At 42.1% G+C, this 16,206-nt stretch overlaps 1 protein-coding gene across 10 annotated transcripts; it reads left to right on the forward strand.

Moving 5' to 3' along the window:
* The first annotated feature begins 344 nt into the window (after positions 1 to 344).
* Positions 345 to 11,751, forward strand: KCNG1 (potassium voltage-gated channel modifier subfamily G member 1). Of its 10 annotated transcripts, XM_076351716.1 has the most exons (6): positions 355 to 423; positions 1,032 to 1,212; positions 4,453 to 4,668; positions 5,205 to 5,325; positions 6,616 to 7,420; positions 7,920 to 11,751. In XM_076351716.1, the coding sequence occupies exons 5-6, from the start codon at positions 6,662 to 6,664 to the stop codon at positions 8,688 to 8,690; spliced, it is 1,530 nt and encodes a 509-aa protein (XP_076207831.1). In that variant the 5' UTR covers positions 355 to 423; positions 1,032 to 1,212; positions 4,453 to 4,668; positions 5,205 to 5,325; positions 6,616 to 6,661; the 3' UTR covers positions 8,691 to 11,751. The 10 variants fall into 10 exon arrangements, with proteins under 10 accessions (XP_076207826.1, XP_076207831.1, XP_076207829.1 ...); XM_076351714.1 differs by lacking the exon at positions 4,453 to 4,668 and having other exon boundaries at positions 1,032 to 1,279; XM_076351719.1 differs by lacking the exon at positions 4,453 to 4,668 and having other exon boundaries at positions 1,032 to 1,279; positions 6,619 to 7,420.
* The last annotated feature ends 4,455 nt before the right edge of the window (positions 11,752 to 16,206 follow it).

Raw genomic sequence — 16,206 nt, forward strand, 5'->3', positions numbered from 1 at the left:
CATTGCTATGGACTGGGCGGGGGGAGGAGGGGGGGGGGGAGATATGTTACGATTTATGCTTTAATGGGCACTTTTAATGCCACTTCGCTAACCAACAAATAAATGAAATTACCACGGAACGGGAAAAGCACCACAAGTTTTATTGACGACGACAGCAGCCCGGGATGCCACCTGTGGGCAGCCCGCTGCTCCCAGCCCCTGCCGGAGCGCTGTGTTTGGGGGTGACGGCGGGGCAGAGGCGGCGGGCGGCCCCCCCCGGCCCGCAACACCGCGGGCGCGCAGCGGGCGGGGGCTGAGGCGCGCTGGGGCGGGCCCGGCCCGGCCCGGCGCCCTCCCGGTACCAGCCCGCTGTTCCTCCTCGGCAGAAGCGGCTTCCGCGCAGGGGAGCGCCGAGAGCGCCGCCTCCCCCGTCCCCGCCGGCAGGTCAGCCCGGGCCCGCGGGCGAGGGGGGATTTCGCGAGGAGCGCTCCGCGCAACCCGCCGGTGACCGCCTCCGCTGCCGGCCGCGCACACGCGCGGGGCGGGCCGCGGGCTTTCCGCGGGGTGCGGAGCGTCCCCCGCCGCCTCTCCGCCCGCCGCCGGCCGCACCGTGCGGAGGGTCGGGCCCCCCCCCCCCCCCTCCCGCGGCCGCCCGGCCCGCACATGCGGCCGCCCCCGCCGCCGCACCGCGCAGCGGCGGCGCAGCGCGGGGAGCGCGGCCCGGCGCCGCCGCCGCCCCCACGCCGCGGGGCTCCCGGCGGCCGCGCTCGCTGCCCGGCGCCGCGGGCAACTTGCAGGCAAGTTTCCGGGGAACTTTTCTTCCAGGAGCGGCTCGGGGCCGCGGGTGCCCGGGGAAGCCGGCAGCGGCCGGGGAGCCGCGGGGCTGCGGGCATCGCCCCGTCTCGGGAGGCAGAGCCCGGCCGGGGGCCGCCCGGGAGGGGGTTCCCCTGGGATCCCGCCGTACGCCCCCGGAGGGGTGTGCGTGGCGGGGAGGGGGCGGGGGGTCGTGCGAGTCCGTGCACGGGTTGTAGCAACAGGTTTTTCTCCCGCAGCAGGGATGGAAGAGAGGGACTGTCCCCCCGCGCCGTCATTTCTTCCCGACAGCGGGCTGCCGGTGCTGCCGGCAGCGGGAGGCGGTCGGCTGGCGAAGGGGACCGCTCGGCTGATTCCTGGCTTTCTCCTGTCCTGTCGCGGAGGTGGCTGACGGCTGTCGAGGCTGATCCATCGGGCTCGGTTTGTGATGCTCGGTCTCCCCCTTCCCGGCTCTCCCTCTCCCCGAGTCCTGTGTCTGCACAGTGCAGTATGGAGGCTTGTGTTTCAAATTTCTTCTTCTTTGCCTAATCTGAAGGTCCTTTATAGCTTTAATTTTAAAATAATTAAGAGATGTCTCTTATATTGATCTATTTACTGACTTCTGTTCTTTGGCAACTAACACATAAAGTTAACTGTTCTTGATAGGCAATGTATTTCTGGCAGATTTTTTTTCATTGGAAAAGACTTGGGGGGGGGGGGGAACACGCATAAAATAACTCTTCCATGACTACATATCTCTTCATTTCAGTGGCAAAATATGTAGCTATATAAATAAATGACAAATCCTTTACTTTTTAAAAAGATGTTTAAGAGATTGTTTTGAATGTGATTTACTAAAATTTCTTGACATAAATACATTTCACAGCAGGATGATAACTATAGTTATTAGTTCTAATGTATTTCAGAACGTTCTCCTGGGGATATACGTTATCTGCAAAGTTATTTCACTTCTGATTATTATTGGCAGAATAAGGCTCAGCTTTATGAAACTAAACACTGAGTGACATATTTGTCATAATTCAGTTTGTAGGTTGTCATAAGATGCCGAAAAGCATAACACTGTCCAGATCAAGGAGAGCAATGCACAGCATATTTTTTCAGATTATATGATTTTCAGGATAGTTTTGTTTCATATTATACATTGACCTTTATAAGTTTTACTTTGATTTGGTTGGAAGTTCACTTTGCAAGCAGAGTTGAAGTTTGAGATCGGTTCTTACTACAGAAAGAGCTCCATGAGTATAGCTTAAAGTATTTCAGGAGGGTACCCTGACAGTGTTGATACAGTATGGAAATCATGTGTCAGAAGATAGCTGAATTTAACACTGCTTGAAAATACTGCGTATGTTAACTAAGGAGAGAATAAAGGAGGAAGGATCACTAAACTGTAAAGCAGTTTCTTACGGAATTCTTTCAGAAAAATCACTCTATTCCTATACACCCTGCACTGAAATCAGAAACTTTTTTTTTTAAACTAAATTTACACATGGTAAAAAGCAACAGAGACGAGTTCCAGGCACTGGAATTGATAGAAGAGTCTAGGAGGGAGTTATGCATCTTCCTTGCATGCTTGTTATCATCCAGGCGCAACTTTGAATTGTCTGCATCACAGAGCAGTGTCAGGACTCCTTGCAGGAGCTCTGATTACATCAGAGATGCACTGCAGAATTCAAAATACTGCAGAGGACACTGAGGGGGGGAAACGACACTTGCAGTGGAATTGTAGCATGTTACTCATGATTTCTATTTCTTTCCCTCAGAAGGGCATCTTTAATAATTCTTTCCCCATTGTCTAGGAGTCTGGCACCCTTCCTGAATTTCTGCTGAAAGTAAGGGCAGTACAGATTTCTAATTCGATTTCTTCACCAGACATAATGGATAAGAATATCATCTTGTGCAAGACAGATTTTTGAAAAGATGTTAATCTCGCTTCACGTGCACACCACACCATTTAGAGTACCAAGAGCCCTTGCTATGGGCCAGTTAGTCTGTATTACCGTAGTTTCTAGAAGCCAGAACAATGATCGGGATTGTATAATGTAGTAAAAGACAGTTCTTGCCCCAGTAAGCTTACAAACAAAATAGGAAACGATGCTCAGAGGGAAGTGATTTGCCCAAGATGAGAACACATTGTCAGCAGGGGAGCTGGAGAGATGAACTGGGCTTCACTAACTCCCGAGCATTCAAAGGGCAGAATACTCTCTCAGACAAGGAGGGATTTTACCATTGGGCCTGACTTAATCAGAGCAGTTTTATTTGAGGATTTTACTGTTACAGCACATCCTTAAAGTTCACCATGTTTAATTGTTAGGAAAATTGTTGCTATAGGCTATATAATTGTCTGACCTTATATTCCAGCGTGTTTTTAATCCTTAACGCATTTCTTACAGCCATTCCCAATGTCATCGGTCTGCAATGTATGAATAAAACAGTTTGCTTTTTTTTTTAAGCTCAATAGCAAAAAAATCCTTCCATTAATTAGATCTCTGCCATCTTAAAGCATCATTCTGTAGAAGCACCTTCCAAAGGAAAACAAGAAACATACAGAGAAATGTATGCCTTTATTTTTCTCCTTCCTCCGTTCCTTCAAGTCAGGCCATCTTTTCTATTGTCCTTTATTTCCTCCTTATTCTTCCCCCTTAGATAGGATGCTATGTGTATCCGAGGCAAAGAAGATGTAAATAACACATGTACAGCGTCAAATACCGTAGCTGCCTACCTGGGATCTGTGGGCTTGCCAGTTCTGGTTATGGAAAAAGAAGGAGCCACCTTTTATAACTGCAGTCATTAAGTGTGTTACACAGGGGATTCATTTGTCCAATTTATTGTCTCGCACAGGTCGAGAAGCTGGAAGCGAAGAAAGAAATTCTTTTTTCTTTGTTCTGTTGTTTCACAGTTGATGCCTCGGGGTTACAGCATGTGTCTGACACACGCAGAACATTTACATTTCCCTCTCCCCATTTCTTCCCATTGTGTCAACAATGGATGCGGTGGGAGATCAAACCAGTGACAGAGATGAACTGCCTCCTCATTTTTCCTGGCTGAGATTCAGAGGACAAGTTGTTTGTTGCTAACCAACATCATCTGGTATTACAGAAAGGAAAACGGTTAACAGCTCCCATTTATCCATAGTCGTGTATCAGTCATAATCTTTATTCTCTTTGGGCCAGCCCTGCCTTAGACATAGTTGAGGCAGAGGGGAAAAAGCTTGTTTCTAAATAAAACAACAGTTGCTTTAAGAAAAGGAGCCCTATATAAACAAACATCAGGTCACCCTGTTTTTCCGTATCAGACCTATAGCTTGAACTCCCAGTGGCATTATTTCTACTGATGGTATCTTGGGAATGCTTGAACAGAAGACCAGCTCTGAGGTCATTAGGAGTACTTCATGTGATGGGACTGTATGTCAGGGTAATTGCAAGTTCAACTGTTCCATACTTCCTCTGTTCAATGTGATCTAGGAAGTACTACCTGAGCCAGCTATCACTCTCCTCAGATCCCTTCATTTATCTGAGTCCTGCAGCTTTTCCAGTGGGCAATGGCAGAGTGCCATCATTTGTCATGAAGCTCCACTGATAATCCCAGTATTGGCTAGAATTTCCTAGAATGTGACTTTTTAATACAATTATGTTTCGTGTTAATGTTCTTTCTGAAAAAAAGACTTTCAGGTCAGCAGGCCTTCACTCAGTCTTTCTTGAGGCAAGAGACAAACCAAAATCGATTGGAAGTTTATTTGAGTGCACGCCTGCGGGATTTTGTCATTGTTTGCACGCACCGTCACTTCCAGAGGAGTTGAGAATTGCCCATCCCCTGCCATGGGGATTTCCAGAGTCATAACTCCGGAGCAAAGACAGAGCAACGCGGCAATACAAGCAAGTATGTAGTGATAAGGCACTGAAAGCTAAACACAGTTAAGCTTTTGGCATGGAGAATAGGTTACTTGTCAAATAGCTGTTCTCAAGTCACTAGCAGTAGTAATAGAGATCCCACTTTGTGATAGAAGCAAGATGACAAAGCTTACCTCTTTGCTTACCTCAGGCCAGAAAGTAGTACCACAGCTCTTGGAAGATCCAAATCGCACCTTGTCCGTTCTTGTATATTCCCATAGGCTTTCTTTATCCACATGCCCTAAAGGTAAGAAAATTAATGATTTCCTTTTGTACTAAAGAGGATTACAGGTGAGGAAATACCATCCCATCCAAAGCTCACCTGGGGCCACCTGTTTGTAAGCGTATGTAAGGAACTGCTCTGTTCAGAGTAATCCCTCTGGGAAGTTTAGGAGCGGGACTGAGATAGTATTTTACTGAAAGCAGTAAGTCCCCTTGCAGCAAGGAAAGCCTGTTGCTCTTAAACTGAAGTGCAGCTGTGTTTTGAGTACTTTGCTGTTGTATATTAATGGGTTTTTCTTCTAGAATAGGTATGTAACACTACTGATGCGGTTTATAAACCCCAGCTTCTGAAAATGACGCTTCTGTGTTTAAGGAAGTCACCCTAGCAGGGGTGTATATCCCCAGGGTGCGTATCAAAGGGGAGGTAAGTACAGCCAGGAAAAGAACAAAACCACGTACTGCTGCTGAAGCCAATCAAGTGTAATATTTATTACTTTCCTGTGAACTCGAGGCTAGAAAGTCAGAATACCTGTGCATAATTAATATCTATTTATTGTACAATCTACTTAATAAATAAATACTCTTAGCAAATGAAACTCAGCAACTGCATGCATCAAGCTGTAGCTGACCGTACAGAAGGAAGATCTAGAAGCAGTACTGTACAACCCTCCTGTGTGTGAGCAGACCGGAAAGTCTGTTTCAGTCTGACTTTTAAAATGCAGTGAGTTAGGGAGGCAAAAAGATTAACATTTCCAGTGCCTGCTTTTTATACCCATTTGAACTTTCTGGTCACTTCATTCCACAGACTTTACACTAGTGTTGTGTGAGCAGAATTTGAACGCGATTTGCAAAGTCATAAGAATTTTTTGGTTTCCTATAATCAGAGGTGAAGACAGTCACCTTGGCTGTCAGCTGCTCTTCAATCCATCGTAAGGACAAAGACCTATTGCTGCATACAGGGTGTCAGTTGTAACTGAAATAATACTCCAATGTTTGTGTAGAAATCATGTATTTCTTTGAAATCTTTTGTAAACGAGGCCGTAAAAAGGGAGTTGCCATGTCATTATATGTATATAAACTCTATACAAACATTTAATGTGATCATCAATGTAAGTGGGGGGGGTTTCCCAAAATTGTTTCCATATAGCCTTTTAGAAATTAGTCTTGTACTAACTGTTTTTTAGAAGTGTGTATTTACTGAATTACAACATAATTGACTTCTGATTGTTTCCATATACTTCATGGGTACTAAAGTACTTAAGATTTTTATGTGTAATAGTTAAATAAAAATACACAATTTCCTTTTCTACAAAACACACTTGAATTCTGTGTTCTTATGTGATACTGTCATAATTTTTATACTTCCATTCTGAACCAGGAATATCCTGCCACATGCAGGAATTATTCCTCATTTCCCTCTATATCCACTGTGAACTGAGACCTCTGTATCTGAGACAGGAGAAGCTTCGCAGTGTGACAAATATGCCGAGCAGAGCTCCTGAACAAGGGAGCAGCCCTTGATAGAGTCAGTTCCACCCAGCTGGACAAACCCAGCCTTACCAGAAAGGTCTTCTGACCATACTCAGCCACTGCTGTTTTCTTTCCAGTTGTTTTTATCAGCCATAAATGTTTTTGAGCTCCAATCACTACCTGTGTTCCAAACTTGAAAACAACCTCTCATTCACTCACCCCCTATATCTGTTTTTTCTTCCAGAAGACACTTGCAGAAGTAGCGAAGTGATGTGAAGTCACCTTCCAAGATGACTCTTCTTCCTGGAGAAAATTCCGACTATGACTATAGTGCCCTGAGCTGCGCTTCAGATACTTCCTTCAACCACACATTCTTTCCAGAAACAGAAACGCTTAAGGGAGTCTTTTACCAAAGAGCCAAGCTAATTCACCCTCAAGAGGATCTCCTGAAAGGCTTTCACCCTGATGATCGGAAGCATCATATTATTATAAACGTAGGGGGCATTAAGTATTTGCTCCCATGGACCACGCTTGATGAATTCCCATTGACACGTTTGGGACAACTAAAATTCTGTAACAATTTTGACGACATTCTAAACATCTGTGATGATTACGATGTGACATGTAATGAATTCTTTTTCGACCGCAACCCAGGGGCATTCAGGACAATCCTGACCTTTTTGCGGGTTGGAAAACTTCGGCTCTTGCGTGAGATGTGTGCGCTGTCTTTCCAAGAGGAGCTGCTCTACTGGGGAATTGAGGAAGACAACTTGGACTGGTGTTGTAAAAGGAGATACCTGCAAAAAATGGAGGAGTTTACAGAAATAAATGAACGGGAGGATGACCTCACAGAAAATGAAACAACAGGTGAAACAGTAGAGGAGACAAAAATTGGCTTGTGCATGAAAAAGTTGCAAGACATGGTGGAAAGGCCCCAGTCTGGCCTCCCTGGAAAGGTGTTTGCTTGTTTGTCTGTTTTATTTGTAACTATTACAGCAGTGAACTTATCCATCAGCACCATGCCTGACCTGAGGGAGGAGGAGGAAAAGGTAAGTTAGCTTTTCAGGATGGAAAATGGTATGTGCTGCGAAGAGCAGAACGAGTACAAGGTCTGATGGTATTGATTTCAATGGGGATTTTGCAGCTGTCTTTAGAGGGGGAAAAATAACACAAAGAATACTCAAAATCTTACATGACTGTGTTCAATTACTTGTAAGAGAATTAATCATACCAAGTTTTACGTCCAAAGAAAATCTTGTTAGTGTGCACTCTTCTGTACAACTGTGTGTTACCTTGTTAAGCTTTGTATTTGCTATTTAGAAAGCCTGAAATTACTGAGCAATGTCTTCCATGGAATAAGTAGTTATTTTCTAAGTTTTGCATTTCACTTGTTCCAATTTGTCGATGTGTTTCCCCATAGCAACAGCTTTGATTCCTTTAATATTTTGGGTTTAAAAAAAACAACACAGAAACCTCTTTTCCTGTCACCGTACCAACTAAAATAGCTATTATCCAGTGCCGATTACAAACTCCTCCTCTTTCCTACAGGGTGAGTGTTCCCAGATGTGCTACAATATTTTCATTGTGGAGTCTGTCTGTGTGGCATGGTTCTCCCTGGAGTTCCTGCTAAGATTCATCCAGGCAAAGAGCAAGTTTGCATTTTTGAGGAGACCATTAACGCTGATAGACATAATTGCCATTCTGCCATACTACATCACTTTGCTAGTAGACACCACTTCAGTGGGCTACAAAAAGCCCAGCTCTGGGAGCATCTACCTGGACAAAGTAGGTCTGGTCCTCCGTATTCTCCGTGCCTTGAGGATTCTCTACGTCATGCGGCTGGCCAGGCACTCCCTGGGGCTGCAGACGCTGGGGCTGACCGCTCGCAGGTGCACCCGGGAGTTTGGTCTCTTGCTGCTCTTCCTCTGCGTGGCCATCGCACTGTTTGCACCGCTCCTGTATGTCGTTGAGAATGAGATGGCAGACTCGCAGGAGTTTACCAGCATCCCCGCGTGCTACTGGTGGGCTGTCATCACCATGACCACGGTAGGCTACGGAGATATGGTTCCCAGAAGCATTCCCGGCCAAGTGGTGGCACTAAGCAGCATACTGAGTGGCATCCTCCTCATGGCATTTCCAGTCACCTCCATCTTCCACACGTTTTCACGCTCCTACATTGAGCTAAAGCAAGAACAGGAAAGAATAATGTACAGGAGAGCACAGTTCTTATTAAAAACAAAGTCTCAGATAAGCAACGTGTCACAAGGGAGTGATATTTTATTCCCCAGTATCTCTTCTGAGACTAGGGACAATGAATGAAATTGAAGTTACAATTTCTCCTGATGTCAAGTAATGTTTTGTTGTGTTAGGTTCCATCTTTTAATTTGCTTTGGGCGCATTTTACAAAGGTAACCCTCATATTAAAATCAAGAAAAGGAGCTATTAACCAGGAACTGATGTGGTTTAAGAAGTCTATTATTATGCTGTTTCTCCCCTCCCCCCCAGTATAATGTATAGGCCAGATCTTTCACTGAGATCATACAGTGGGATTTTAGGAATTAAAAGTCCTCTGACAAAAAAAAAGAACACGATATAATTATGTATTTGACAGGCTGTTTTGCCATTTGTAATACACATTTTTCCAACCGAATCACAATGTATATAGTCATTAAACAGGCTGCCATTTTTTCTTGTTCTTCTTGTATATAAATAATGTAAATACAACAAAATTAATGGCTAAATTCTCTCCCAGTAAAACGCCTTAGACCGTAACGGAAATAACCACAGATGTTTGTCCCATGGTGCTCTTAAAAAAACATTAAGTAAGATTTGTCATTCACAACAGCAACTGTATATTTCTTTGCAAGTCAGCCCTAAACATACCAGAAAAGAACTGAGCTGTTTGTATCATAACCTTGCTAAAGATGTAAATACTTACAGCTCACCAGCTTCAAAATTCAGTTGAAGTTACACTGTTGATCCTATGTCATTGAACGCAGTATTCCCAGGAACAAAGTCTTTGAGTTTTGTAGCATTTAATATTATTATCAAGAGGTGACTAGCTGCAAATCAAATGAAATATGCATGATGAGATGCCAGTCGTTCCCTACCATCTGTTTCCATGTTTTTACTTTACCTCAGATACGAAACGGAATTAAAAGAGCCCTGTTTCCAGGGGACACCCTACCATTACTTGGCAAATCGATGCTGCGGCTACCCATTCACATTCAGCATTTGGTTCTTTAAAAGGAGCAGAAAATATATGGTCGTGGGAAGTTGCCAATGATGAAAAAAAGAAAATATCATTTGAGTCATGGAGTGGGGGCTACTGACAGCTTTATACTTTACTGTCCTCAATCATGAGGGACTTAAGACTTAATTAACTATACCTTTGCCATCATTACAGACATCATAGTAATGGAGAAGATTTTAAATAGGATACGAAAAGGCAATTAAGGTCCCAAAACACAGCCATGTGTTCTTCATCCACATGTGTGTCTTGGTCTAGGTTCTCCTGCTGAAGTCAGTGGGAGCACATGGGTCGATGAGACACTCAGGTTTGGCACAGGTTTCTATGGAGATTAATGACAGACCTCCCATTTATTTTAGAGGGAATGAGACTGGCTTGCGTAACAGCCTAGGAATAAAACTTAAGAACTTTAAAAAAAATAATTAAATCCACTTGTTTGATTTCACATGTGCTTAGAGGTAAAAAAAAGCTAATCTTAAGAGTTTCATGGTTTTTTCCCCCTCTTTTTTAGTAAATTTACTTAGGTAAGAGCTAGGGAGATGTAGAAGTTCCCATTGCATTCACCAGTGTTTCTCTATCGTAATTTTCAGAAATACTATTGCTTATTGGCATTTCTGGAGCAGGTTGCTAGAAATGCCAGAACGCATGATGGTTTTGTGATTTAAATTAAGGCCAAGGACACAAACATTGTCCTTTCAAATAAGGTAGAATTAGTTCATCAGCCTATGCTGTTTGGCCAAGCCCACATCACACTGGTTTTCTTTTCAAATGTCTTTAAAATACAATTTGAAGGTGTTCTGATATGCTTGTTCTTGAAGAATAATTCCAAAACTTTTAAAAATGCACTTTACAAATTAGGGCTTTAGCATTCTTCAGTCTGTCATAAGTAAATATGCCTATGGAGCATTACTGCAGAGCACTAAAATATCCAGTCTAAACTCTTGGCAATTATTATGCGCGAGAGCTCTGAATGTAACCAGCTTTTCAATCTTGTTCTTCAGCTTTAATTAGAGGACAAAACCAAAAACATCATGACAAAAAAGGGACACATTTTCCATCCAAAATAGTCTTAATTTTGAAACTGTTTGATCATCTGTAGCATTGGCTCCAACGCAAGCGCTATACATCCTTCTACCTTTGTGTCAGCATTCATTATAAAAAGAACTGGTCATTAGATTAGTCCTGTGAGCAATAGTTGCTTCTCTAAGAATGTGTTTGACAGGCTGAGCCATAAATACAAGCTGTAAGTGAATATAAGGAGAAATCAAGACTTACCAAATAAAACCTAAGCTTATTTCCGTGTTATGCTAGCTAATAAATGCTGAAGGTCTGTCCATTTTCTCAATGTTTTTACACTAAGTTAATGCTCATTTGTTTCCTGTAGCACTTTATCCCCAAATTATAGCTTGATTCTGAAGTCCTTGTCCAGGAAAAAAAAAAAAAATACCACCCTGAAGTTGGGTGTTGGTTGAGCCAACCTGTGAAAGCATCTTGCCTGTTGCAAGTTCTGCCTAAGCCAGGAACAAATAAGCCGTCCAGGATGAACCCCTGTGTAATTTTGTACTTGGCAACACATTACTTGTAAGCATGTCAACATGTTTTACTATGAATCACTGTAACAAACCTGCTTATGTTTTACAGGAGGTAATACATACTGTAGTCCTTATGCTAAATAAATCCAGCTATACGTCTTAAGAGCACAACATTAGTATGAAACCCACATGCTGTGTTCCAGCTTTTACTGTGAAGGCTGAAGGTTTAAGATGATTATGCCTCTTTACAGTATATTATCTGAATTTTAGTCAAATTCATTAGAATTATGGATTGATTCAAAAGCTGACTGTTTCCAGTGACACAGCTGACAGCTACCAAGTCAGCTATCACTCATTTTTTGCATTTTAACAGCATGTGCAGTCAACAAGAATGTTCCAATGAAAACACTTTGTGCTTTTATGAAGTCAAAAGAATTGTTTGAATTGCCACTGATAGAGTGGTGCATGTCTCCAATAGAGATAGGTTTGCATTGTTATTTATATTATCCTCTGTATACTGCAGTAATATGTACAGTATGAATTCAAACAGCAGTAGCTGTAATAATTTTGATTAATAAAGTGTTAGGCTCTCCTTTCATTTTCATGTGCTTCTTATGGTATAGAAAGACCGTCACACGTGCTATAGCCATGCTTGATGACCTGGGGTCAATATGAGAAGTGAGCAGCAGCTGAGGGAGAATTTGGGCTATGAGCATCACTAGCTGAAGCAGGCTGGCTGTGATAGAAAGCACTTACTAGGAAATAAAATTATCTCAGTATAGAAAAATCTAGGTTCCAAATTCAGCAGCTTGGATAGGGAAACCTCTTTGTTGCATGTTGTCCCAAGAATTACAATCACAGTTAATTGGGACATAACTTTTAAATACTTTAACCATTTAACCAAAGAATCTAACAGATTCAGAAAAGAACAGGAAGGATCCGTGGAGACTGAGAAAGAGGAAAATCCCTAATAAAACCAGAATTTCCAGGTAAGGTGATACATTAAATTACTTTCTCCAAAATCTTTCCCTATTCCATCCTCCTTCCTCAAAAACAATAACAAAAGCAACAAAAATCACTTGGTGAGTGCAACATTGATAGTTGAAGACAGAGCCACAAGACTTCTCTAACTCCATCAAAGAACATCATTTTCAAGGTGAGTTGGAATAAATTGTATTACACTAACATTCATTACAGGTCAAGGTCTTAGGGAAATTTCTCTTTAGGGAATATATAGGACTTGTCTCCATTTCTCCCTTTATATTTTTTCCACTGTAATTCAGTATCCAGATTTCCATAGTCGGAGGCTTTAGTAGTGTCATTGAATAGTCAGAGTCTTTAGCGATGTCCAATTAAGCAATAGAAAAATCATGCAGAACTGAATCATGGATTTACACATCATCAGATGCACGTCTGGGAAGGAAAACTGGCATGCTCTATACATTCATGACTTGGGCGGGTAGAGTTTAACTGGGTATTGAGGCTGACGCAAAAGCAAAAATTTTTGCTGTAGAGGGTTCTCGTTCCTACTGCTATAGCTCTCCTCTGTAACTAAAACCAAAGTTTCATAGGAATCTCTGTGAACAAAAGCTTTCCACTCAAACAGTCCTTTAGGCTACATCCCGAGACTCAGAGTAAAAATTCATTTTACCAAAGTGCTTGAAGTGGCGGCCTCGTCGTCAAAAGATCTGAATCACCACTGGGAGATACGTAGTCTTCTCTATTTTTTTTTAATAGAGGGAGCCTAGAATGAACTAGATCCCTAATTCAGGTGTCGCATTAGAAGGCCAACGTTAGGACAGATGAATTGGAGTCTTATTCTTCAGTTGCACAGAACCACTAATACCTACCAGCGCTAACTCCACATTATTTGTCCTTTCCGCATCTCATTCACTGGTGGGGACCAAGGAATATGAAGCAGCACAAAGAATCCAGGTCCAAAGAGGTCAGCTTGTTCTTGGTCAGGGTCAGTTTGAAACAGTAAGACAGCGGCAAATATAACAGCCCTTGGTAGCTCATGCCTGACTGTAAAATAGTTCTGTTCCATACAATTACTGATTTTTTTTTTTTTTTTCTTAGATAAGAAAAAAGACTAGTAAGTTAAAACGAGAGGAAAGGAACAGATACTTCTCATAAAGGTACAAAATTTCACATCCCTCTCTTGGGTTTGCAACAGGCTGAAAACTGGACTGGATACTCTTAAACCTACACAGATTTAATTGACTGCATTTATCAGAAATTAAACAAGTGACAAATTTGACTGTGAAGGCTGTAACATCAATCTCTGCTCACGAGTCAGCCAGTGATATTAACCCCTAACCTGATCAGTTGACTCTGGCTCGGCTGTCAGAGTTTCACCGTTTTCACATTCATCACTCACCATTTTAATTTCTATCAGTAGTTTTTACAATAGCATATGGCCCAGTTTTTTCTGCACTAATAGTTCTGTTGGCTTCCTTATGCAAGATTTGACAGTTAATTTAGTATCTGTTTACCCAAAAGATGATACGGGTACCAAAAATACAGGGGGAAAAAAAAAAGCCCCAAGCACAATGCCTTCTGAGATGGTGGAACTGTGGTATCCCATAGGCACAAAGAGTTCAACCTACAGAAACCAGACAGAACTGAAGGCATGAAACTCGGGTTCACGATAGTGGATGAACGTCACCCCCGTCAACAAAAACACACTTCAAAAGTCCTGTTGCTAAAACAAAACATGCTTAACACTAGATTTACCCACTCACTCATTCACCACTTCCTCTGTGGCATTTTAACAATCCCATTTCAGCATTACTAATGATCTCAGTGTTCCTAACGTAGTAAAGATTGTATAAAAAACAGGAAAGTGAAGACGACCGGTTTAGATCCCAAACTTGTACTTCACTGAATCAATTCATCTCTGTCTATGTTCTGTCTTGTCTTGTAACATTAGAGTGTAAGTCCTTAGGACAGTATTCCTTGTTTGGTAGCAGTCAGTCACTATGTAAAATCGTATACCACAAATAAAGAAATATTCATACACCACAAATAAAGTCACGGAAAATTTTGCCTGGCTGCCAAACTGAAAATGTTCAGCATTTGGCCTATTAATTATTAACAATAAAACTAGACCCTCCTCCCTTTTTGTTCATTGTTTTTCTTTGTCATTTTCCAGCATCTCATATCTTCTGAAATACTCCTTAGAAATCACTAAAGATATTACGAATGCTATTAGCCCTGCCAAAAGCATGGTGAAGAAACTGCAGGATCATAATACCAGGGGATGTTTCTGCCCTGTCCAACAGGGCTTTTACTTTCTCTTTGCCTGCGGGAACTAATCCGGAAGCACATGTCACTTGAACAGAAATAAAGTTCTGCCATAACTGGAAACACAGCAGGCCAATTAGGGTAATTACAGCATATTTGCTACACTTTATAAATATTAATTTGTTATCCCTGTAGCCCTTGTGACATGAGTTGAACAGCCTTGTGCAACACCAAAGTCAGCTAGGGCACATAAACACATGCAACGCTGTCAAGCTAAGGTTTCAGCTTGTCCTTTATCGGGTACCCTTTTTAATGACTGCAGTTTTGTAGCCATACTTAATTATGGTCATAATTTTGTTCCTACATTCATTGTAGGTCCAGGAAAATACAGCTGTAAACTACAATAATTAGCTTGCTCAAATGACTGACCTGGAATGCAAGTACTTCCCAGCCATCATCTGGAGATTAGAATTTTTAAAAAAACAAGGCCATTTGTTTCCAAAACTAGACAGCTAATTTTACAGCTCTCAGTCATGCAAGTAAAGTGGTCAGCAAGTATAAAAATGTTTATCTTTCTGTTAAATATAACAATATAATTTAAATGGTGCCTACCACAGGAACAAAGTTGTATGGACTAGGTAAGTTTCCATAGTTAATTATATATAGAAATAAAGATTTGACACAGAATTGCTGAATGATAAATTGAAGTAAAGCTGCTCATTTTCATTAGTGATGCACCTCATGTCACAAAGAAGCTGAGTGGTATCATCCATAATTTTTACAGTGGTAGTAGTTCCCAGGTCAACCAAGGAAAAGACGACTCAGTTTCACTCATAAATAGAAGCACATTTTGGGAACTCAAAGAAATACTATCCTCAGGCAAATCACATCCAACACTGTGGAATTGCAGGTGTCTTTAATTTTGGAGGAATGTTTCTGGGGACAACCTGAGTGAGGAAAGTTAAGACTGCAAAGCATCACACAGCACAGTAAGTGGGTGAAATTATCTTTTTAAGAGAGCACAAATTCAACATGGGCGTCACAGGATGCAAATTAACATAATTTGATGGGAACAGGAAAGAAGCACCAGCAACAATAGCATGAGTTAAGGCTGGCATCCTCATCCCACCACAGAGACTTCTACAAGCCCTGAAATTGCATTAATAAAATATTTCTCTTGGTGGGACTTGTGTAAACCTATATCTGCATTTTTTCCCACTGACTCCTTGCTCTTCCACTGACAGCAGTAACTCTGGCCCACAGCTAAAGTACTTCAAGCACTTGGACAAGACCATGATGCATATTTAAGTTTTTGCAAACTACTGATACGCAAAGTTTTCCCTGTAAATCTAAATTTGTCATTATTTACTGTACTTGAATATGATTGTATTTCTAACTACAAACATTATAGTACTCAAAATGCATGACTAGCCACAGAGTTGGTCAGCTCTGCTAGAAGAGTCAAGAGTTACTAAGAAACACTATAAATCCAAGCTGTGTGTGTGTTTGGGTAAAAATAACGGGGTTTCATCAATGCAGAGCGGAATGTGCCCGATTCAAGGATCTCACATTGCCATCTACGGGCCTCTCCCGGCAGTTCTCGTCTGAGTCCTGGAACCCTGTCCTAAAGCATCAATCCACACTAGTCATCTTTAAAAGGGCGTATAAAATATTTTGAGAAATTGTTTTTAAAATATAGCGGCAAATATTCAATCCCTTGCACTGCTTGGCTTCTGCATACGTCGCCTTTCTTTTGCCAGAGTGGGCTGTTAGATCTGCAAGGAAACTAGGATGAAGATATTGTCAC

This window comes from Aptenodytes patagonicus, chromosome 14 (genome assembly GCF_965638725.1).
Source record: "Aptenodytes patagonicus chromosome 14, bAptPat1.pri.cur, whole genome shotgun sequence".
Classification (NCBI taxonomy): Eukaryota; Metazoa; Chordata; class Aves; order Sphenisciformes; family Spheniscidae; genus Aptenodytes; species Aptenodytes patagonicus.

Excerpts from the sequence above, each read along its gene's own strand:
- KCNG1 (XM_076351711.1), top strand. The coding sequence starts at position 6,662 with ATGACTCTTCTTCCTGGAGAAAATTCCGACTATGACTATAGTGCCCTG. Across the intron at positions 7,421-7,919 it reads TGAGGGAGGAGGAGGAAAAG|GGTGAGTGTTCCCAGATGTG; the intron begins GTAAGTTAGCTT and ends TCTTTCCTACAG.